At 38.2% G+C, this 25,571-nt stretch overlaps 1 protein-coding gene across 20 annotated transcripts in view; it reads left to right on the top strand.

Moving 5' to 3' along the window:
- The window catches only part of MLLT10 (MLLT10 histone lysine methyltransferase DOT1L cofactor), a 195,259-nt gene continuing 169,688 nt past the window's right edge, over positions 1 to 25,571 (top strand). For 13 of the 20 annotated variants that reach the window (XR_001594389.2, XM_016124434.2, XM_016124521.2 and 10 more), the window contains exons 1-3: positions 9,458 to 9,808; positions 9,940 to 10,099; positions 12,466 to 12,545. Coding sequence is in view for 17 of the 20 variants with exons in the window: in XM_016124434.2 (XP_015979920.1) it covers positions 9,940 to 10,099; positions 12,466 to 12,545 (240 nt within the window). In the remaining 3 variants the exon portion in view is untranslated. Of the gene's footprint in view, positions 235 to 9,366; positions 9,437 to 9,457; positions 9,809 to 9,939; positions 10,100 to 12,465; positions 12,546 to 23,205; positions 23,395 to 25,571 lie in introns of those variants that run through there. The other 7 variants (XM_016124441.2, XM_016124371.2, XM_016124485.2 and 4 more) reach the window with 5 other exon arrangements.

Here is a 25,571-nt window from a genome sequence, read left to right as displayed (position 1 = left end):
TCTACAGGCAGAATTAGGATGGACTTAGAGGGTCCTAAACGTGACCGATTCACTAAGGCGGGGGGCTACAGCTTGCAGCAACGTGCTCGGCAACCTAATCCTACGCTAAAAGAGGGCAGAGAGCAAAAAAGAATGGAATACAAACTCTCCCGACATTCGTAGTTACTTTCAAGGTGGATTGTGTATTTTAAGGCTGATGGGAACGTCTGGTTTTTGGAGCAAAAAGAAGAGAAGGTAAGTGTTTGTCCTTGTATTCACCAGTTCATAGAGAAACAATGAAAGAACAAAGGGAACCACTTCTCCATCTGAACATTTTCTCTATCTCCCTCCGTTTCAAGCCAAAAAGCTTGCGAGGAGATTCGCTTTACTCTGCCTTAAGTAGTTGTTGCTAAGCTTGTTGAACTAAGAATAAGGAAAAAGTTGAGCGGCAGTGTAAATATAGACTAAATAATAATAATAAAGGCTTGCTGTGGCGCCTCTCCACAGCGCCGATCGCAGCAACTTAACAGCAGAAGTTGCTAGATCTTGAAGGGGAAGCCCAAGAAATAACCTTTACATCCCAGATTCTTAACTCAGGCGTTTAAATCACCTTTCTTGCTGTCTGAAAGGATTTCTGCACACAAAACGCGTAGGTACTGTATACGGGAATAGAGTAGTGTACTATTTAGGTCGAAATGTTCTCTATTGCTATCTGGAAAATAATTTTTAAAAAGGAAAGGGGCATTCAAGTCTTGACGCTACTTTTTGCTGATATGAAGAAATGGCAGCGGTGGTCGGGAAAGGAGATTCATTTTTAAATTTATTTGCTTTGGGGTACGGTGGTTATCGGCAAGTCTGCCTTTGTGGGTCTGTGTGGCTGAATGAGTAAGTGACCGACTGCCTTCGGCATTATATAAAAGGATCAGTGTGTGGGGGGAGCCCCCAAAGCCGGCCAGCGCGTGAAAGACATTTTTTACTGCCCCCCAAGCGACAACCTAGCCCCCTTCCACACCACCCCCAAATCCGTATATTACCTGCCCAGTTACAGTGACACATGTTTATGTTTATAGTCCTGGTTTGTAGTAGTGTCAAGAGCCGCAGCGAGAGGAGGGGCAGGAGAAAGAAGAGGGAGGAGTAAATGCAACCACCCCCACTTGTTGTTAAAGCAAATTTACTGCGTTATTGCAAGCCGGTACGGGGGGCTGGGAAGTGAGTTGAGAGGAAGGGTAGAGTTGGGCTGTGTGTTGGTGGTGGCAGGGGGGTGGGGTTAGGAGATCCGGTATGGAGCGGCCCGGGAAAGCAGCTCGGTCAATAGGGGAGCATGCTGGCGCGATCGAAAACAAAAAGGTTCCTCCTGCTCGCTGCGTTCACGTGGGGGGCTCTGCACGCGGGGCTCCAGGGCCCTGACCTCTGACCCCGGCTCCTCTCCGCGCTCTCCCGGTGCCGCGCGGCCACTTTTTACCCAGGATCCCTCGCGCGGGCCGTGCTCGTGCCGAGCTCGAGTCCTTCTTAATCCTCCATTCCCCGATTTCCATCCCCTCCCCCCCGCCGCCAGCCCCGCGGGAGGATTCTCCGGCAGGGAACCCCCGCCCCAGCCCCAGCCCCAGCCCCAGAGCCCGGGCCCAGGCGGCCGCGGGGAGGCCGGCGGGGCGGGGAGTGCAACGCCGGCCTCCCCTGCCGGGCCGGGCCCGCGGGGGAGGGGACAAAGGGGAGGGGGCCCCGGTGGCCCGGCCCCGCGGCCCGGCGGAGGCCTGGACCTGTTGACTGCTATTGGTCCGCTGCGTCCCGCGCCCTCTCCCTGCCCGCCTTGGCCCCGGTCCTTCCGCGGAAACCAGGGGAGGAAATGAGGCTGGCTGTTCTCTCCGCCTCCCTCCAACTTTATTTTTTTCTTGGGGGATGAGAAGGCAAAGTGATCTCCTCCGCTGCCCCATCCTGGCTCGTAAAGTACAGTCACGCGCGGGCCCGGTGCTCTCCCGGCCCCGCTATTTAAATCCCGCTCTCCTCCCCAGACCTGCTCCCCCGCGCGGAGCCCGAGGGCCCTCGACGCCCCCGCCACGCCTCACCCCGCCCGGCCCGCCCGCGTCCCCAGCGAATTGTGTTGCTTTTCTTCCCCAGAAGCTCCGTCGTCCACCTTCCACTTTTTTCCCGTCCCAGGAGGCGGAAGATAAAACCAATGATTTGCTGCGTGCTGCCGTACACATTCTCGTCAAAATGTATTTGCCAGAGAGTTTAAAATAACAGTATTTACATAAAAACAGGGGAGAGTTATTTTGGCAGTTTGGATGACATGGGGAGTTAAATTAAAAAAAAAAGATACGTTTAAAGTTAAAGGTTTTCTTGGATTTGCTGTATTTCCTTCCAGATTCGGGGTTTCCTGAGGAATATTTTTCCGGCGGGAAGTGGCTAATTAAAATTAAGGTGGAAGTGAGACATCTAAACCACTTCCGAAAATAAAGGGGAAATTAAAAAAATCTATGAACGAAATAACGGGAAGGCGGCCGCAGAGGAAGCGAGAGTCGCCGCAGGCAGCGCCCGGGTGTCGGAGTCCGAGGAAGGAGGGCCGGCCCGGGCGGGAGAGGCGGCGGCGGGCGCGGGCCGCGGCGCAGGGAGGCAGGCTGCCGCGGACAGGGCGAGCGCGGAGGCGCGGGCGGGGAGGGCCGCGGTGGGCGGGGGCCCGGCGCGCGGCCGGCGCGGCCGAGGAAGCTGGAGTCGGGCTCCCGTTGCCCGGTCGCCCCCATTGTTCGGCCCTCGCGCTGCCGTTCGCCCGGCTCGCCCTTCCCGAGGGAGGGGTCCTGTGGCCCAACGCGACCCCCCACCCCACCCCCACCTCCCCGAACTCCGACGCTCTGGCCGGGCCGGGTCGGCGCGGCAAGTTTATCATCAGACTCGGCCAGCGAGGGCTTCCCAACTCCAGAGCATGGAGCGAGGAGGCTTTACAACGTGCCGCTAAATTGGAGGAAGCTGGGCAAGCCTGCAACTCATACATTAAGAGGGAAAGCAGCCTAGATGTGCTTATTAAGTGCTAACTAGATAAAGACAATGTGGGCAATTTTTTTCTGGACCTGGAGAGTTAGAGCAGATTCGATCATGTTTTAAATAGCTTTAGATGTATGGATTCGAAAATGAATGTCGGGGTTCAAAGGAGTTCGGAAAAGCACGTTTCGCTGTCTCTATTTGTTATTATTCAGCTCTTTGTTGTGTGCAAGAAGTCTAATTTAAAAAGGGCTGAGCTACCCCTAGCAAAGACAGGCTTGATTTCTTAACGTGAAATGCGTTTTCAAAATAACAGTGAAATTCAAAAGGGAAAAACGTGTAATTTACTTTTAAACTCTGTTTTGGAAACAAACAATTGCAACCCATGCACGAAACTGCCTCTTTTCCTTTTGTGAGGTATGTGGAAAAAATATTTCTGGCAAACGTCACAATTCTAAAAAATGAAGATTTCCAACAAGTGATTGCGGGTCTTGAAGACAAGACCAAAGTCATCGGGCGTGAAAACTCATAAAGAAATCATTTCAATCCTTTGGCCCAAACCTTACTAGGGCAGGAGACTAATTTACACTTAGATTTATAATAGACTTTGCGGAAATTCCTTCTAAAATGCCCATTACTAGTCTGTGTATTATGCAGCACTGGTTTCCCAAGGTGGATTTTTAAAAACCAATTAGAATTGATCTCTAATGGAATATTATATTCACACGTCATCATGAAAACATCATTTGACAAAGAGTTTTGAATTACAAGAAAGAAGTTAACAGATGATGTTCATAAGTAGCGTCTGTTTACAGAGAACCCTTAAGAGTCAGTTAAAGGTAGTGGTGGTTGTGATTTTGCATTTGAAATGCTATAGAAGTGGTTTTGCATTTTAACACTTTCATTTTGCGGATCTTCCTCCTAAACTTGCATTTCCTAATGGAAATCATTCAGTTATTTCAAGGTAGAGGGAGAAATTCTTATAAGAAATCATTTGACGTGTAACTATAGAAAGGTTTGAACAGAAAAAAAATTGGTGTTGAAAATTAAGTATTCTCAATCTGTTCATTCCTTACACACTCATCCTCCCATAGTCCCCCCTCCCTAACTACTCAGATTCAATTTACATTTTGTATTTTCAAGTCTTTGAATATTTAGAATAGCTTTATAAGTTTATTTGCTATGTAGTTGGTTGTAGAAGGTGCATCTTTTCACACCTTTTAGTGTTTCAGGCATTTTTTTTTGGTTTCATTTAAAGTCATGTTACAAGTCATGATATACTTGCGAGAAAAACAACAAATGGGCGGAAAAAAGGACATGAATTGGGGGTGGGGATGGAGAGGGATATGTAGTATTCCTGGTCAGTGTTTGAAATATCTTTCTTTAATTTTATGTCATTGTATTTTCAACTTTTACTTACATCAAAGATCATGGCTTTTTTTTTTTTTTTAATTGGGGTAAAATGCACCATATAAAAATCACCTACATTCTAGCTCTTAAGCACCACAGTAAAGTGAGACTGACAAAAAGTGATGGGGGGCTTGTGTGTTTAATTTGCCAGGAATGTTAAGCTTCATAAGATTCACCCTATGGGTCCACGTTGGTTCTTGGCACAGTTACTATACAATTTCAAGAAGTAAATACACACATTTTAGTTTTAAAAATATAAACTGTACTAGGCAAATAGTTTATTAATTGAAGGAATAAAAAAATGAATTTGTCAACCTCATTCTTTCTGAGACACGATGCAGTTAATTAACATATTCTTGGGCTTGTTTCTGGATTTGGTAAGCAGTGGCCCCTTTCAGAGAGGAAAACATTTAAATTTTAAAAAGTGACCTCTTTTTGGTCCAAATAGTATTTAGCAATTCAGTTTAATATCTTCTTTTTTTTTTTCTATCCAAAATATGTTTCATTTCTTTTAAGGTTCTCTTCCATTTCAAAAACTGATTTTCCTCTTTTCCATTTCCAGAATTTTTTCACTTAGATAACCATACGTATCCTATGAACACCTACATGTTACTTTAATCACACCTTAATTATAACAGAAATGCAAATCTTCAGTGTCAGTAAAAAAATGGGAACATGGACCTTAGACTCCTATTGTTTATATTGATGATACTCTGAAAAGTCAAAGTGTGACACCTTTAAGTATTGTTGCATCATGGAAAAAACAATAGTCCAACTCTGAAATGTTATTGAGGTTTATGTAATGCCTAAAAGATCTAAAGGCATCTTTTAGATACTATTTTTTTTACTGGTAATTACATGATGTTTTACCAAAAAATGTAAACAAAGCCAATATATATCAATTTTATAGCTCTGAAGAAGTAACTCTGAAGCCAAACCCAAGATTAACCAAACCAAACCCTTTAAAGTAAATATTAGGCTTTGATTATTAAAAAGATTTAAAATTTAGATTACACATAATTTAAATTTCAGAATTACCTAACTCAACTTTTCAACAATTAAGAGTATCTAACAATAATATTATAATCAATTCCCAGTTAGAGTTTTTTTGGTAAGAAAATGATGACATTTTCATGAAAAGATGGTTATCATTTGAGAGTATTTAAATACAATTCTAAACTACCTGGCAAATAAAAATTCTTCATCTCTATTAATTTCAACTACTGAAAACCTTTAAATAAATCAATTTATCTAAAAATTTCTGTTAATCATTACTTAGAAATTTTAGTTCAGTTGTATATACAAAATAAGTCTTGCTTTACTTTGAAGAATAAAACTGTCTTCAATAAGCTTTTAAACACCAATATTGTACATTAACAAATATTTATTGTAGGCCTACTACGTGTAAAACACTTGCTAGGTGGTATGGTGAGTAAAAGAAAATCACTTAGTAAGATTAATGTACTTCATTAAATGAAATTTCCCAAAAGCTATTAACGAAATATCAATTGAAAACATAATTGAAACAAATACCTTTTAATGAAATTTCTAATAGTGCTCCATTATATAGGTGCCACATGTGGGTTTGTATCTATAAAGACAGTATTTAACTTACTGTGAGATGAATAACAAAAGTAGTTGCAGAAATGCCTCAATATTTTAATCATACTGGCATAAATATACAGTTACTAATAAACTTTTCACGTAAACCTTGGGTACTCAATGAACAAAACAAAATTTTATTCAGAGATTCCTTTATGTAAAAGAGGATATGTCTGAAAGTTTGTATAAATCATAAGAAATTGCCTTTTTGTGTTTTCCAACTCACTTATTTAGAAACAAGATTATAGTTTCTTGATGAGATTCAGTAGATGAATGAATTCTTATAATTGCTTTTTATTAAAAAAAATCTTAGTATCAGCACCACTACAGAATTTTAAACACTATGCGGAAGTCAATAACCTGAGTTTAGGAACGTGCATCTAGTCTTAATATTGTAGGGAATATATCTCAATTTCTATTCCTCATTATAGAAATATACCTCAACAATGGAAATACAGACTGACTATGCACAAACAGAAGGCAAATAAAACTTTAAAAAACATATATAAGCAATACTAACCTAATTTGAGTTTAATTAATTCTTTCATAGTATCTTCTTATGTGATTATGGAAAAGCAAATCCAAAAATTTGGTGCCTAGGATGAGGAATAAAGAAAATTATCGGAAGACATGTACCCACAGAGGAAAAAAAGTAGTTTTCCATTATAGTAGGGTTAGAGGTTACATTATAAAATACTTGGAGTTTTTTGTGGTTTGCCTCAGATGATTAGTTCAAAGAAATAGATGAGCCAGTACTGAGTTAGCTGCTGTTATGTAAAGAATACCACAGACAACAGGCTTTTGTTTTATTTTACAGGTACTAGATATACTTGTTCAAAAGATATTTTGAGAATGCAAAATCAGATTTAAAGGCTAACATTATTTTAAGATTGAAATTGTCCATTTCTATGAAGTTATTCTATGAATCCCATGGCCTTTTTTTTTTTTTTTTTTTTTAACATTACCATGTATTTTAAAAACTTACTTCAACCATCATGGGAATTTAATTATAAGTTTTATCCATTCCGAGGTATAAGAATTAGCATATTTAGTTAATTGTCATATGTATGTATGTGTATACATATCACACAAAGGATAAATACAACTCGCTCACTGCTATGTTTCCTGTATCCAAGAGTACCTGGCTCACAGTAAATGTTCAATAAATGTTTACTGAATGAGTAAATAATTAATCATATAGCTGAAGTACTTTATAATATTTGTTATTCTTCCTTTTCACTTAATATTTTATAGAAATATATTAAATATTATATCTGACATATAACATAAGAAAAAATTCTATACTTGGTTCGAGTCAAAATTAGAATGACCCATTTATACCCATTGTTTTTTCTTATAATTTTCATAACTGAACAATTACTATGTTAAATATAAGTTTTAAATAATTTGACCCATTTGGTCAACATATGTACATCTTTGATAGAATTTTTGCATCAGATTCTACTTATATATAGGCCTGTTCTTATGAAAGTGTATTTACTCTATTTTTCTAAATTTCAAGTCTCTTAAAAATGATCTTTTTGTTTTGTTTTGGAAATAGCAAGTGTTTACCTACATTTCTTTTATTAAGTATTAAAAGATAAGGTAAACTACTCATCCTTCTTTACATATAAATTAATTCCATCACAAGAACTAAGATCTAGTGCATTAAAAATAAAATTAATGTATTTTTAAATAATTTAGTATATTAAGGTTTGACTGCAGTGTTTGGGAAGTTTTGCACTGATTTTAACTCAGAGTTACTCTTCATTAGGAGTCTTGAGCTGAGCAGGGATTGGATGTTAAACTAGTATCCCTTATAAAAGGGTAAAGAAAATATACAGTTAAGATACACAAAACAATATGTTTTTTTTTTGAAGGTGGTTTTATATCAGTGACATTTTAAGAACATAATTATTATATGTTCAGAAATGTATTGTTGCCATTTCTCCAAAAATAATATGCATTTTATAAGTAAGCTTGTAGTCACATTTTCTAAATGCACTAATAGAGCTAAAGGAGAATTCTAATTTTTATGTCTCTTTAGTATACTTATTTTCCCTGTTTATACTTTTAGATTTGCGTTATTGTAGATTTCGCACTTAGTTTTAGAATATTTGAATATATTTGTGAATATATGCTTGCATTGTATTATATCTAATTCTTAAACAGATTTCCAGCAATCAATGTCAGAAAAAACAGCCATGCTACCATTTTTTTCTTTATCAGAACATTTGTAATGCTTTTAAAGCTTAAACCATTCTCTTCTGATGACTGTCCAGGAAAACTTGGTTTCCTTCATCCTTTGGCATTGCATAACTTCATTTTCCAGATTTTCACTATATATTGCTAATTCCTGATAAACCATTTTGTACCTGCAAGGTATTAACCAAAGTCATGAATTTGCCTTATAACTATGCTTGTCATGTAAGCGATGTATTTATATTTCTATACTAAACTTTCACAATTAGACACTTTTTGCCTAAAGTCAATATTGGGCTTGAAAGGATACATTTGGGGATAGGGCAACAATGGAAAATTTTATAACTCAAACCTTCCCAGTACCCAGTTAATTAATCTATTCAGATAGGCCTAATCCATTTTCTATTTGTATGTGAGGAGTAAGCCCCCATCTTTCTGACATTTAAATTATCTTAAAAAAATTTTCAAGAGTAAATTTTTAGTTGAGAGCCAGATCAAAGAAATCCTCAGTGAAATTTACTCTCGTTTCATTGTTATCATTTGGTGACTGACTAGAACTTGGGTTCCTTCTTCCTATAGTATCATTCAACTGCATTTTCCAGATCATCACATTATATTGCTAATTCCTGATTAACAATCATTTGTACTCCTACAAGGCAAGGTGAGGGGAGCCTTAGGGTTCCCTTTCCTTGTATAAACCGAGCTCAGGCTTTTTGACCTAGTCTCTGATGCATTTTCAGTTGTTACTGGTGCCATCGTGGTGTGTAAATGGGCGGCAGATTTGGTCGCCCTTCCACTGGCTGAACTTTGGGTCGACTCCAGGAGGTGAATTCAATGGGTGGAGAGGTTGCGGCAGTACAGTGAAGTTAGCACGGCCAACTGCAGGAAGCCATGCTTCATTGCACCCTTCATGGAAGCTGCCATACTTGCCCGTCTTGTTATGCACGGGCCAGTTCTGAAGGAAACGGCCGGCACGTAGATTCCCAGGGCAGGGAGATGCCCCCGGGAGTCCCCTCCAGCTACTCTGACAGGAACGCCCTGCCCCCGGCCTTCAGCATCCTCCTCCCCTCCCACTGAGGCCTCTTCAAGGAGTGCACACGCCGCCCGCGCGCCCAGCGCTACAGACCCAACGTCCCCGCCCCCGCGTGCGCGCCCCCGCGCCCTCCCGTTGGCTCGTTCAAGTCTCGGCGCGGCGCCGGCTCCACTCGTCCCCACCCCCCAGCACACCTCGGCGGCGGCGAGAGGCGCCGGCAAGGGGCAACGCCGGGAGGTAGGCCAGGGCTGCCGTCGGACGCGGCGGCGCGCACGCAGGCCTCGCCTCCTCCAGGCTTCTCCCTCACGCCGGCCGCAGGGCGGGCGCGCACGCCGAGTGACGCTCGGAGGAGGAAGCGCAGTCCGCGTCCCCGCCCTCGCTGCCCCCGGCCCAGCGGGAGCCCCCCCAGTGCGCCTGTGCGGAGGCCTACTTGATTATGTGTGCCCTCTCCGGGCTCCAGCGTTAGCGGCCGGGTGGAGGTGGGGAGGGAGAAGACCAGGAGGAGGCGGAGGAGGCGGAGGAGGCGGTGGAGGGGAGGTGGGGGGAGTCAGCAAGGACATGGCTCCTGACTCCTGTGCGGAACGTGAGTGACTGAGCGGCAAAGCCCGAGTGAGCGAGCGGCCGAGCGGCGGGCGGGGGCCTGGGGCACCGGGAGGGAGCGGGGTCGCGGGTGGCTGTGTGGGGGGCAGCATTAACTGGCTTGCATGTGTTTTTTAATGGTCCCCCCAACTCCCTCTTAGATGGTCTCTAGCGACCGGCCCGTGTCACTGGAGGACGAGGTCTCCCATAGTATGAAGGAGATGATTGGAGGCTGTTGCGTTTGCTCAGACGAGAGAGGCTGGGCCGAGAACCCGCTGGTTTATTGCGACGGGCACGGCTGCAGCGTCGCGGTGCATCAAGGTAAACACCCAACCGCCCGCCGGGCCGAACCCGGCCTGCTCCCAACCGTCACCGCTTCCCCCACCTTGGCAGCAACTGCCAGTTCCCTGCCGCCCCTCCCCCCGCCCCGCCCCGTTCCGCGGCCCGGGATGGACTCCGAGGGTCCGCGGCGAGGCGCGGGGGGTGTGGGCTGTGCATGTGGGAGAAAGTGCGTGTGGCCTGGACTGTCATGTGATTCAGCGCTTACTCTCTCAAGTGTCATTTGGCCGCCGCCTGCGCCGGGAGCCGTGGGTCGGGAGACTTTCCGAGGTGGTGGTTGGAGAAAAGTGGGTGCGGGGCCTCCGGGTAGGGAGCGGGGGGCTGGGCGTGCGCCCCTCGGTCGTGTCACGGTGACTGTAGGTGTGGGTTTTGGCACGTGGAGACCCCTCCCCCTTCGTGCCCGCTCCCTTCTGCCGCAGTGTGTCTGGGGACTTCCTGTGGCATGGAATCAGGCTCCGAACGCCACTCGTTGCTCTGGGGCCGGGCGGGGAAGGGGGCAAAGGGGTCGCCTTGCCGCTTTAGATTAGGGAGGGGGGCGCTGCTGCTACACCCCAAGCTTTCTGGCGGAGACTCTGCTGCTGCTGGGGACGCGAGAGCTTCCTGCGGGGAAGACGGCGAAAGGTCGCCGCCGCAGTCGCGCTGCTGCAGGAATAGCTGGGCAGAGCTGCCCTGCGCTGCTGGACGAGGCTGTTCAGTGGCCTCGTCAGGCCACTTCCTCAGCTTTAGTGACTGAAGAGAAGCGAAGGTGGTGGTGTCGCCAATGACTTGGGCAGCATCTTAGTTTATTTCTGGGTGTTTCTGCTCGGTGAGTTTTTTGGATATACTAAAAGCCGAGGACACTAATAGAGTTTTCTGGACATTGAAATTTCTGACCTTTTCCATTTCATGTGGTAAGGAATTGAGGCTGAAACAACCTTGATCATTTTTTGATGGCTGTTATACTCTCCTTGTTATTCACCAACCAGCCCCCTTCCCATTTCTGAATCTGGCGTTGAGTAGTGGATGTAAGGGGCTAAAGCTCAGAACTGGAAAGGGAGACTTCTGAAGTAGTGAATTAACTTAACCTGAGAATGCAGTCATTCTCATTTTAAAGAAGAGGTCTTAGGAAACTCGTATATAGTTTTCCATTACAGTGTTCATTGGCATTTGTTGAGGAATGTCTTATGAATTATCAAGTTTTGATAAGTAATGTCATTTCTCGATATAGGACATGTTCATTTAAATCTTAAGTTTTTTTTCTCTAGAAATACTTCTGAATTAAAATATAAGATTTTGGACACTGATGCTTTGTTTCTCGGAATATTTTTACTCTGACATTTACAAGTTTTAAAAGGGATTAGAAGCTTAGCTTTTGGAATTTTCAGAATTTCTTCGGATTTTATATTAAGTGCTCTCCAATATTTAAGATACTTTCAAGTTTCCTCTGAGCAAGGTCATTTGAGAATGTCAATTGGATATTCGTGTTTTTAGGTTTTGGGGAAAACTTCAATTTGGGTTAATATTAATGTAAAATATTAATAAATATTAATGAAAATGTTAATCAATATTAATAAAATATTAATAAGTATTAAAGTTTTAAACAACTTGACTTAGTATGTTATGTATACTCAGACCACTTTTGGAACATTCACATTATATATTTAGAAATATGCACTTACTTTGGTAACACTTTATTGAGATGTAATTCACATACCATACAGTTTACCCATTTAAAGTATAAAATTCATGGATTTTTAGTGTACTCACAGAGTTTTGCATCCATTACCACAATCAATTTTAGAACATTTTCATTACCCTACCAAGAAACCTTAGGCTCTTTAACCCTTACTCCCCATTGCTTCCCAACTCCCCAGGCAACCACTCATCATCTACTTTCTGTCTCTGTAGATCTGTGTATTTTGGATATTTTAGATAAATAGAAGCATTTCACTTTCACATTTCATTTTCTGCAATATCTGTTGCTCATGGTTTGGAAATATTTTCGTTAGACATCTAAAATGCTTACTATTAAAACTGCAGGATATAGGAATGAATTAATGAATTTCTGAGCCTATGTAAAAGTCTAATTATGTGTTAAATTTTACCTAATATTCTTTCCATCATAAAAGAATAATTAAGATTTGTAATGTTTATACTTAAATGAAACAAAAGATTGGCATTTTAACATTTTTATTATACAATTTAACTACATAATATATGCGATAAGTATAAATACAAAATATTTTAATTCTTTGCAAAGCAGGTGGTGCACATGTATAATTTAAGAGGTTATTGGTCTTTGAAAGGGCACTTGATTTTCCATAATTCTTTAATCTTAACATGTTTTAAAACATTTTATTTTCCAACAGCTTGCTATGGCATTGTTCAAGTACCCACTGGACCATGGTTTTGCAGGAAATGTGAATCTCAGGAGAGAGCAGCCAGAGTGGTAAGGACTGTTTATCAAAAACATTAAAATACTTTACTGAGCTTAGGATGCTACACACTCATGTTTCCCTTTGAAGGGTTGTCATTCTTTTGTTCAAATATTGAGTTTGGGCCAAATGTTGACTTGCAGTTTTAAACCGATTTTATAAAATCTGAAAAACAAATTGAACTACATAAGTATATGTTGATGGATACTTTGAGCAGATGAAATATGAAGTTGTATTTGGGCTTTATTAGCCCTTCTTAATGGTTTAAAGGCTAAATTGGCCAGAGTTAGAATATAATGGCAGTAGAACATAAGGAAGTTACACTGATAATTCTGCCAAGTTCTGTTTAATGAATTAAGAAACACAAGAATTTAACAATTCATAATTTTAGTACATCTACACATGTGTAGTTTAACTTTGAACACTCAATATTTTCAGATATTCAGCCCCTTTGGCAAAGCAACATAAGGATCTTTCTTTTTTAACTTGGCTAGCAACCTTCTTTCTGAATACTTTTGTAAACCTTCTGTAAGAATGAGGGAGATATGTTTATTCTTTGTGGCCATAGGATTTTTGCAGTTGAACTTATGAAACTATCAGGGAGAAATAGATTTAATCTTCATTAATCATAAAAGCATTACCATTTGCAATGTGATAGTTCCTTCCTTTCATGTTGACTAGAGAATTTGACAGAAGGTAAAAAACAGACATTCTCTATATGTATAATAAAAATGGAATATTTTATTTTTGCTTGGGCAAGTGGCTGAGTGAAACTCAGAGGAGTATTAATATGTTCTGTTTGTGTGTGAGAATGCACTGTAGTAGAATTATAGTTATTCTAGCATTAGAATAATGGGAATTAGCAAATGGGGAGTGAAATCAATCATAAAAATTTTAGGACTCAGTGGGGTATGTATAGATCTACTCTTCATTTTTTTGTCTCTTTGTAACATGTTATCATTTGTGGTTGATGAGTCTCCAAGCGAAGAAGGGTCTGCTTTCATTTATTAGTAAACTCTGACAGTTAATGTAAGGCTGTTCCAATGGTGTCACAGTAGATTCTGGGCCAGAGAAAGATTAGAAAGTGGAAAGGTGGCTGTCAAGAGAGGGAGTGATAAAGACATGAATGGGGAGAGGTAGAATACCAGCATTATTTGCCTCAAATGCCACTTGTTGCCTGTTTTTATTCTTTTATCCTCTCTGAGAGCATGGTCAAGATAACAATGTAGTTATCTTAAAAAGTATATAGGAGAACACATTTTATTTTAGCTTTCTTTGGTGGGACGTGGGGCAGTTAAAGGTTTTAAAGAGGCACACCTCTTCTAAATTCCTGTAGAGAGTATAGTTAAAAGAGGTAAGAAAGAGCCTTTGTAAGAAACAAAAACTCTAGCTTAAGTAAGCAAAGACAAGGGCATTTTGTTTTAAGGATATAGGAGCTAAGAACCCAAACATGGAAATGTATGCATGTCTTAGAAAGGGAATCGAATTAGTCTTAATCTTACTTCTGTTTTTCTCTGTCTGCTTTGTTCTTTTCCTTTCTGCCGATTTTCTTTGCTACTTCAACAATTAATCGCTGACTTTTTTTTTTTTTTTGACTATTTATTATGTCAGATACTGTGCTAATGTTCAATACCAATCCTCTCTTTTAATTATCCTATCAAATCTATGAGGTAAATATTCTGTTCTCATTTTATGGATAAGGACATCGTAGTTTTAAGAGAAATACATACCTAGTTGGAGTCTGAGCTGTGGTTAATCTCTCACCTACTGTGTTATATGTTGCCTCATGTGGTGAAAGATGACCATATTTCAGCTCCTCATATTTTCTATCTCCTATCTCAAGAGACTAGGTCTCAATTTGGCTCTCATGATCCTTTGAGAGAAAAAAAGACCAAAGGTTAACCTGTGGCTTGTCTTGGATGAGGTGCCCAGCTCTAGACCAGTTAGCAAGGCTAGACAGTAGGGTTGAATTGTTCAGACACAGGGAGAGCTCTGTGGGTTTGGGTTAGCTCACTTCTCAGAGAAGAGAGATTTATGAACTAGTGGTACCTTGACAGATACTAAAGAATAAAATTCCAGAATAGTAAAGCAATACTTTCAGCAAGTAGTTTGGTAGTATATAGAATGGATTTGGAAGACAAAGTTGGAAACAGAAAGACTTAGGATGCTATCAATATAAAAACGTGAGAGTAGAAATGGAGAACAGAAGGGAGGGATCATTTTGAAGGATGAAATGAATGTTGGGTAACAGAAAGGAAATAAAGATGAGCCTAAGATGTCAAGGTTGATCATTCTGGAATGGTGATACCATAAATAGTAATAGGATTTGGAAATTTAGGACTAAAATAATGGAGTCAAGTTAAAGTTGGAGCTATGTAGGAGACTGGGAACCAAATGATGTTTTTTTGTTAGAGAGATAATGAAGAGCTATGGTGAATACCCACAAATGGGAGAGTAAGAGAACAGGTTACCAAGGATGAATAATGGACAGTCAGGAACATGGACAGATGGTTTTTCAGGAGAGAATAATAGATAGTGACATTGCTGCTAAGGATGCTGGACTAAGAAAAGTTTTCAAGACAGCCATTGTATTTTCCTGGTTTGGGCAGAATGCTCATTGTACGGCATTGAAGAATAGGGATTGTAGGATTAGATTGAATGTTGAAAAAGTAAGGAAAGAGGAAAATAAAAGTACACAGGGATTAAGGGCAAGTTTGGTTTTTAAGGGAAGCTCTTTGTAGATAGACATTCATTTTTCTGAGAAAGTACTTGAATTGCTTTATTCACCTCAGGTATGAATACATATTTTTACTGAAAATTTTCGATTATATTTAGACTATTTACTAATCATCATAGTGGTTGGACTTCAAAATAACTTATAACTATTTTTGTATTTAATGTGTATTTCTTAATTACCACAGGCTGAAGAGATTTGTTAGAAATTTTGTCTGCTTATTTGACATTAATGAGATACAGAAAGATATTTTATATTTTAATTATTCTTCGAAAACGTGTTTAAAGTGGATTGTACAAAAAATAAAATGGCCAAAAGCCCATTAAGGATTTGTGTTATTTAGGTATTGCTATTAAAGTTCTAAATGAAAGACTATTCTTTCCCTACAGGAGGTGAGCTGTAATTTTTCCTTCTGCTCTGCCTTTTTTTTTTTATTGCAGTTCTTCCTGGTTTCTGACAGGAGGAACTACTGGGTGAAATCAAAAGCAAGGTTTTAGGGTTTGGTCTAGGGTTTTACTATTTTAATTTTTGTTTAATGAAGATACATAATGCAAACAAATCACTATAAATCTGTGAAGCTATATAAATTATATACTTGACTATATTATATATTTATATTTAATTCTAATTATATTAATATGTATTTAATTATAACAAATAGTTCTAAACAATATAGAATGTAAAATAAGTACGTATGTATTCTCTACCCAGAATGAACAAATGTTACTTTTTCATATTTGCTTCAAATAGTCCCTTCTACTTACAAAGAATAATAAAAGATTAAATTGAAGTACTTTCTGTACTCTCCTCAGTCTGAGTCAACTAATTATCCTTTAGTGTCAGGCCCTTTTATATATTTTTTCTTTCCAGTTTTACTGAGACATAATTGAGATATATTAGTTTAAAGTGTAAAACATAATAGTGTATGTATGTATGTGTATGTATATATATATATACATATATAAAAATGATTACCACAATAAGTTTGGTTAACATCTTTTACCTCATATAGTTGTAAATATTTTTTCTTTTGATGAGACTTTTTTTTGGCAGGAACTTTTAAGATTTACTATTTTTACTGTTAGCAACTTTCAAAGACACAAAATAATACAGTATTGTTAATTACAGTAATTCTACTGTATATTACATCCCCAGGTCTTGACTTATATAACTAGACGTTTTTATCTTTGATTGCCTTCACCCATTTCCCCACCTATACCTGCTGTTTGTGTCAACCACCAGTCTCTTTTTCTAAGAGTTTTGTTTCTTTAGATTCCAAAAGTGAGTTCATAAAGCATTTGTCTTTCTCTTTCATACTTGTTTCACTTAGCATAATGCCCTCAAGGTACATCTGTATTATCACAAATGATAGTTTTTCCTTCTTTTTTTATGACTGAATAATATCCCTGTGCATATTTTATGTGCGCGCGTGCGCGCACACACACACACACACACACACACACACCCCATCATCTATGTTTTAATACTTATGTGTCTGGATCCCTAAATACCATCTAGTATTCTATTTTACAGGAATGGTACCATATTGTATATGTGTCCTGCAACTTATAATATAGCTACCTTGATACATACTGATATGATATAGTTCATTTTTATCTGCTTTTTAGTATTTTGTCACAGAATATACAGCAATTTAATTCTCATTGTCATTTAGGTTTTCAATTTTTCATAATCACAAATAGTGCTGCACTGAACATCTTTATGAATATAGTGAAGTTTGATACTTAAAAAAATATAGTCTGGGAATCTGTATTAATAGGCAAGTTTAATTTATTTACAATTACAGTAATGATTGATACATTTGGGGTTATTTCCAGAATTTTATGTTACTTATTTGCCATACTTTTTTCTCTCTTTTTCTTCAGTTGGAGTGATTGAGTGCTCTTTATTCCTTTAAAAAAAAAATCCTGTACCGATCTGGAGGTTATATGTTCTATTTCTTTTTAGTGTTTGCCCTGAAGATTTTAATATTCATACTTTATATATTTTTCCTTATTTTTTATTGTTTACACTTATAGCACCTAGTCTTCCTAAGTGGTCTCCCATCTAAGTGCTAAACAGGCCCAACCCTGCTTAGCCTCCAAGATTAGATGCATACTTTATATTTTTTAAAAAATTAATTTCTATACGCTTTTTAAACAAATCCAAGGATCTTAGGATGCCTTTTATTCTTTTACTCTTTCCCTTTCAAAATCTTGACTATTGTCTATATTTTAATTCCACTATATTTTTACTCTCCCAAATTAATCTTTTTTTAAATAATCATCTATAATTTAGATTTCACATTACTCATGTTTTTCCTCAACCCAGTTTTTCATTTCCCTTGCTGCTTTATGTTTTCCTAGCTGCTTTCAAAAATTCTGAAAAAAAATTTTTTTTTTTCGGAGTCTGTGGCTAAGCTATATATTCTTCTTATGTCTAAGAATATAATTTTGTTCTCTTGTACGTTAGTTTGAATTCTAGGATAATTGTTATTTTCCTGTAACTAAAAAATTATTCTAGCTTGTTTTCTGGTGCCTATTTCTGTGAATAGGAAATCAATTGATAGCCTTTTTATCCTTCTTGAGAGTCGATCTGCTTTTTCATTTGGACAACTCACTGTTTTTTTTTCCATTTTGGAAAATTTTCTGTTTTCAGATATTATCACCTTCGCATTATATTTTCTTCTAGAACTGTTACTTAAGTGTATGCTTGAGATTCCCATCTTTTTCTTTGTATCTTTTCATTTCTTTTTTATATTTTCTGCCTTATCTCTGCATTACACATAATCTGTTTGACTCTCCTTTCAAATTTATGCTTATCAACCCAAGTAGTGTATTTCTTTTCTGGGTGAATCATATGTAGAATTTCTATTTTTATTTTTCAATTTACTTCTTTTTTTCATAGTATCTTGCTATTATTGCCTTAAGGATTATATTTTTTCCTTTATTTAAATATTTAAAACAATTATTTCAAAACAGATTTTGAATTTTTTGTTTTGTTTGTTACTCTAGTGGCAGATGTCTTCATATACTTTGAAATTTTTGACTATGAGCTAATTATCCGGAGTTGTTGTCTTCTTTAAGATTCATTTTCCACTAACCTAAGTTTGCAAAGATGTCACTATGGGGAGTTTTTACATTTCCTCTGTTATTGTTAAGAATTGCCTTTGTCTGCTAGTAAAAAAAAGACCAGATTAAATTTCTACAAATTAGGAATTTACAAATTTACAAATAATTTTCTTTAAATGAAGTTAAGAAAGGCATTTTAAAGCTTTCATGACAGTTCTGTGAAGTCATTAGGGATCAGACTTTTTCTGTCTTCTTACTGTACAAACCTTACCACATGGTTTTCATTTTCAGAGTTGTCCCACTGTCACAGTTTGGCAGCTGGAACTGTAGTCCTTAACCACTGCAGAAGGAAGTTCCAGTCAGAAAGAAGGGGGGGGGGAGGGTAAGCTTAAAAAGTGGTTCTCTTTCCAGCTGAATTATCTATCCTCTTAAACAAGCTTTCCTGGAAGCTCCGCTTGACAATTTATGTTTACTTTTACTGGCTCTTAATTGTTAGAGAGACCACAAAATATGGGCTCATTGATGAACTGAATAAAATTGAAATTCTCATAGTAGACAGGAAGGGGAAAATGAACTTGGGGTTCGTAACCCGTAGACTCTGTCACAGTTTGCCTAGAGGGGTTCATTCCTGCAGACCAGTTTTTAACCAGTGTTTCTTGGATTGGATTCCACCCCTTTTATATAATGGATTTTGAGCCTCACTCTCTCAGCCTAAGTTTGAGTTTCCTGTTTTTCTAGGGTGACTCCTTTACTCATGTCCAGAACATGTGTCTCACTTCAGTGCACCTTCTCTAGTCTTAGTGGTCTAGGCTGTGTTTTTCTAGGATAGATTCCCCTTTGGTGGTCGGATAGGCCCTTACCAGCTCCTGTCCTTATGCAGGGAGCCCATTTAGAGTTCTTCTGCACATTTAGGATCTATGCTAGTGTCATAGTAAACCCCAGCCTTTAGGGTATATAGTAGATCTGATATTGTCATTGTGACTGCCTCAGCTTCAGCTAATGTTCATTCTTTTAGCTTTTAAGTACTCTGTTTTTAATTTCTGCCACCTGGAGATTTACCTTTATCTGCATAATTAAAGTTATTTTTAGATTTATCTATCTTATATATATGTAACTTTTTTTCTTTTTATTTCTGTACAAGTTTTTAGCCTTATATGTTAAGTGGAATGCCTTTAAAGTTAAACATTTGCTAACATTTTTTCTCACTACTGATTTTATATCTAATACTTGCTTTTTAAAAATTCAGTATAGCATTCTAAGTTCCTTATAACTTTGAAAGAGGAGATTTTAACAAGTTAACAGATTTAGTGTTTACCACCATAGGTAGAACAGCAAGTAGCCAATTTCCCTAGTCTCTCTTCTTGATTTCCTCTTTCTTTTATTATGAGAAAAGCTTGGCATAACTTAAGTGCTTAATACCTGTTTGTATCTTTTCCTAACCAGTCTGTATAACTAGTAAGAAAAATGAAAACATAGGGGTACCTAGATACATTCCCTAACATATAGCACCTGTTTATTCCATTTTTTATTAAGATTTAATTTTTATGCTAGTATCCATGTGATAAATGCACATAGTCAAAGTCAGTGCCAGAGTCTTCTCTCAGACACAAAGCAGTACTTTGCTTCTTGACTCTAGAACCCTCATCTCATTCCCTAAAGGAAACCCCTTTTGGCTGTTCTTTCTGGTGTTTACTTTTGTATTTCTAAAAGGAATGTATAAGCTATTTTTGACATCATTTTTAGGTGTTTGCTTTTCAGTATATGGCAAATTTTGGTTAAATCAGTAATGTTAAATAGTAAGATTTACATTATTATGACTATTTTGTTTAATTTCTGAGCCAAGTATATTCTCGATTTTTTTTTCCTTGAGATTAATAATTGTCTTGTACTTTCATTTTTCTTATATTCTTCATTTTAAGGCTATATTTTTATATACCCTCTAGTTGCTTCTTCAGCTAATCTTGCGTTTGGTTAATGAATCAGGTAGTCTGTAAATTCAGTTTTCTTTTTTTTCTCTTTACCTTCTTTCCCTTGCCCTCAGTCTTTTCTTTTTCCTTCTCCCTCTTTCTCTTCCTCTCCCCCTCCTTCCTCTCTCCCCTTTCCCTTGCCCTTCTCTCCTGCCTCCTCTCTTCTTCTCCCTCTCTTCTCTTCTCCCTATTCTGCCTCCTCATTTCTCTCTTCCACCTTTCCCTCTTTCTCCTTTTTAAACCATTGGACCTTCTTCTGGGTACCGTCTCCCTGTTCCCATCTGGACTGGTTTCTCTTTAGGCCTGGAACTTTACTATTATCTTAGGAGTGTTTTCACTTCTAGCTTATTTTGAGTTCCCTGTTTTTTAACTCCTCACAACCCTATTTCTTCATCTTTAGTGGTTTATTTCCTTGTTTTTGGTGGGCACAGCTTGTAGCAGCTTCATAGGAAAAAAGTGTGTGAGAAGTAAATTTTTAAAGAGTTTATGCGTTTGATAAAATTAGCTTTACCATCTTACTTGATCGATAGTTTGGCTGAATAGAATTCGTGTTTGGTAGTCATTTTCCTTCAGAATTTTGAAGCTATTTCTCAATTGCTTTTTAGCTTGCAGTGTTTCTGAGAAGGAAGTCCCATGAAGTTCTGATTTCTGATTCTTTGTCTGTGATTGTTGTCTCTGGATTTAGTATTTTTTCTTTATCCAACTTATTTCTGATATTTTATGTGGTAGTGTGCTTTTTTTTCACTCATTGTACTGAGCACACAAATGGCCCTTTTGATTTGGTAAATCATGTAGGAGAGCATGAGTTTAGCTAAAGGAAATTTTTTTATATTATTTCTTTGATAATTTCCTCAGTTCTGTTGTCATCATTTTTTTTCTGTATGTTTATTTAGATGTTGGACCTTTTGAACTAATCTTCTGATTTTTTACATTTTCTGTTTATTTTCTACCTTTTGAGGCATTGCCTTTATTTTCCAACTCTTACATTTCTAAATTCCATTACATTTTTAATTTCCAAAGGCTTTTATGATCTCTGAATGCTCTTCATTTTTTATCTTATGTTTTTCTTTCTTTGATGCAATATCTTAACTATGAAGATATTCATCAGAGAGTTGTTTTTGTTTTATTTCAGTTTCTTCTGTTTCTGGGACTTTTTCCCCCTAGTTTCTTTGTACAGTTTGTTTTGGTCTGTCTTGTTAAATACTTTGCTTAAAAATCTGGTGACTCCTAGCTATCAAGCTCCTAATGAGTTGATTGGAAGCTCTGTGTGTGGGCAGGGATTGTTGGCTGATTGGCTTCATTGTAGGCCATCTAGCTGGGTTCTTTTATTAGGAGACCACCAACCGATTAGTTTATTCAGAGAAAAATCTTTCAGTCATTTGTTTGGGATTGACCAACCAGGTTACCAGTATTTTCTGAGCCAGGTAGTTGCTGGAATTTCACTATTTAGACTTAGATTTTCAGTTAATTCTTTTTTTTTTTTTTTTTTTTTTCAGTATGATACCCCTTTCCTTAGATGTGCCTTGTGTCCCCAAGTCCAGATTTCATCGTTTACCCTTTTTGCAGTTTTCTAGGGTGGGGGAGAGAGAGGTACCTGGTTGTTCATAGTGAAGAAGGAGATTGGGAGGGGAATGTTGATTGCTTTTCAGATTATATTCAGTCTCTCCTGTTTTTAGCTTCACCTGAACCCATCCCTCCTAGATACATACACCACTGTACATGTTCAACTCCCTGCCCCCAATACCTGGTACCTAAAGTTCTTCAGTTTCTGGTGCTGTGTGGTCTAAGATACACTGCTTTTGGGCTTATCTTACTGCAGCAACCTTTTTTGGTCTGTTAAGTCATGGGTTCCCAACTCCTGTGCTGCTGACCGGTACCAGTCCGTGGTCAGTTAGGAACCGGGCTGCACAGTAGGTGGTGAGCAGCAGCAGGGGCAAGCTAGCTGAAGCTTCATCTATATCTGCAGCCGCTCCCCAGTGTGAGCATCACCACCTCAGCTCCACCTCAGATCATCATGCATTAGATTCTCTTAGGAGCACTGGTCACTGGTGCCAAAAAGTTTGGGGATAGCTGTTTAAGTCATTTACTACTTGTTTCCTTTCTAGCTTCCAAAACTTTGTAGTTGTTGTCTCCCCTTATGTTCTCTTTGTCCTGTGGCTTTATGTCCTTTTATCTCATTCAATGGAATTTTAGAAAGAAAGGAGTTTCTTTTTAAGTAGAATTAAGTACCTGTGCTTGTAATGTAGTCTTTTCCCATTTCTCCCGGATCTTGGTTTATCTTTTAGCCTGTCTTTTTTACTTGATTTTTCTCTTGACTTAGATTACAAACATTTTTGTAGAATTCCCTTGGATTCTACATTTTATTTAGTTTTCACCTTTTTGTCTTTCCTCTTTTGCTTCCTGGAAGAATGAAACTATAGTCGGTTTCTCTTCTTCAGCTGCCTACTGTATGTAGTATAGCCTCTTAATTGTGCTTGATGATCGAAATATAACTTAGTTTTTATTTTAAATAATGGCATATAAAATCTGCATTTGCTATAACACTTTCATCATGGACACTGTCCATTTTGTCTTTCATGATCATTATATAAAGATCCATGTACAAGAAGTTCTTTTAATAATTTAGCATCAGGAAAATTGTCTCCCTTGAGGCTCTGGTATATTTCCTCCTTTTCAGTAGCTCTGTGACACACATTCTGTTTTCCTTTTTGTTCTGGCTACCAGGCAGTCCAGAACCAAATCTAGTCTTTAGTTACATCAGTTATATTAATCTGATTATTAGTATATTTGTTTCCTCCTCCTCCTCTGGTGGGGTTTAGAACTTCACCTCTTATCTCTGTTTCTCTGCGTGTTGATTTCATTCTCTCATACTACAGACTCTCTACTTCATGAGGCTGGAACCATGACTGCTGGCAGCTCTTGGCTCTCATCTTCCCATCCCCTTCTACCAGAAGAAGGGGCTCTCTTGAAGAAACCTGGGAAGAACTCTGATTGACCTGTCTTGGATCATGTACCCACCATCCCTGTGGCTGGAGTGGGGAGGGCACTATGAATGGCAACCCTCACTAGAACTACATAGTTGGAGTCAGGGGTAAGAGAGTTTCCCTAAATCAGGGGGATGTCCCTCATACTGGCTTTCAATGTTCATGTTACTATTTTTTATTGTTATAATACAGGTCCTTTATTTGTAGGATGCCTCATCCTTTTCTAAAAAAAAATTTAGGTATAAATAAGTATATAAAATATCACAAACTCCTTTTCATTCACTCCTATTACCATTACATTTGGCTCTTAAGTCTGCCACTCTGTTGATTTTGCTAACCTCAAATAGCCGTGTCCAAAATTTGCTCACCAGTTTTCATTCTACTTGAACTACTTTCAGCATTTAAAACTGTGATCACTCCACCTTTCTTGCAGTTCTCTCTTCTCATGACTTCTGGGAAGCTACTTTGTTCTCCTACCTGTCTTTTGGATTCCTGTTTGGTGTTACCTCCTTCTCTAAAATTGAAGTTACACGATTGCTTTTCTGGCCTGTTTATTTGATTACCTCACCTGAAGTAAACTTATACATGCTTACGGATGCCTCTAGGGATCAATATCACCTGAACAATTTTTTCTAGCCTTCAGATCCATATTCGCAATTGCCTTCTGGATATCTCTATTTAGGTATCCTAGGCATCTTAAATTAATTTCTCTACTTCTCTAGTCACGTAATCTAAGCTCTATTTTTTTTGTCTAGATTATTGCAACAGTTTAAATTGCTTATTTAATTTTCAATAAGGTGATGCTACATTGATATGGTGCAAAAAAATAAAAAGATATACAGTGAAAGTTATTCCTCATGAATCTCTTAATTGCCTAGTTTTGTTTCTCAATTTCCCATTGCTATTTGTTTTTCATTTATTTTCCTAGATTCTTCATATATGTACATGCTTCATGCATGTATAGACTCGTTTTTCTTTTCTACAGAAAGGTAGCATATTATACATACTTCACAGTGAACTTCTTTCTTATCTTCTCCCCTTTTCAGTATAGTTTTTTTCAGTACAGTAGATTATCTCCTACAAAGCAAATATAATTGTTATTCCATAATTTCGTGTAGTGTTTCTATTTTTTGCTTCTCCAAAGAAATAAAATTTTAATTTTTTTCTGTAATCCTATTCTTTAAAAATTTTTTTTCAATTACAGTTGACATTCAGTGTTACTTTATATTAGTTTCAGGTGTACAGCATAGTTGTTAGACATTTATATAATTTATGAAGTGATCCCTTGATAAGTCTAGTACCCACCTGGCACTGGTTATTACAATATTATTGACTATATTCCCTATGCTATACTTTATATCCCCATGACTATTTTGTAGCTACCAGTTTGTACTTCTTAATCTCTTTACCTTTTTCATCCAGTCCCCCCTGCCCGCTCCCATCTGGCAAATATCAGTTTGTTCTCTGTATCTATGAGCCTGTTTCTGTTTTGTTTGTTCCTTTGTTTTATTCTTTAGATTACACATATAAGTGAAATCATGTAGTATTTGTCTTTGTCTTTGACTTAATTTCACTTAACATAATACCCTCTAGGTCCATCCATGTTGTCACAGGGTAAAGATTTCATTCTTTTTTATGGCTAACATTCTATTGTATATATGCACCACATCTTTATTCTTATAGTAGTTCTTAACTGTTGGTGAAGGGAATAATTTTTTCTGGCCAACAATATTTTCACTAAAAGTATATTTCACACATTTAATTTTTGCACAGAGCATGACTGGGTAACAGCCTTCCACCCTCACTCTGGACACTAAAAATTCTAGTTCTAGTAGAGTAAGAAGTTTATGGTGGTATTGCTCCAGAGCCAAATAGGAATGACAGCTACCCTAACACGATATAAACTCTTCTTTTTCCATCTCTCTTTTCTCTATCCCTTCTATTTTCACTTTCTCCACTCCATCTTCTACATAGCTATGAGTAGACTAATAATCCCAAAAGAATGACTTTCTACATGCTGTTCCCCAAAGATGATGCTGTTCTTCAGGTTAAAGTTAAGCATATAACCAGAAATGTTAAGACATATGGGTGTAAATATCTTCATCTTGATGCTGTTTTAAATAGGAGAAAAATGAAAATTGCATAATGTGAGATTAGGAAGTAATAGATCATTAGTTTTAAGGGTACTATTTCTTCATGTGTATGTTTTAACTCCCTTGTTCTTACTTTATTTCTTCTGTCTTTAAAGTTAGGATGGAGATGTTTAGATGAGCTGTAGCTCTTT

This window comes from Rousettus aegyptiacus, unplaced genomic scaffold, assembly GCF_014176215.1.
Source record: "Rousettus aegyptiacus isolate mRouAeg1 unplaced genomic scaffold, mRouAeg1.p scaffold_m13_p_10, whole genome shotgun sequence".
NCBI classification, from domain to species: domain Eukaryota; kingdom Metazoa; phylum Chordata; class Mammalia; order Chiroptera; family Pteropodidae; genus Rousettus; species Rousettus aegyptiacus.
This window is presented reverse-complemented; position numbering and strand designations above follow the sequence as displayed.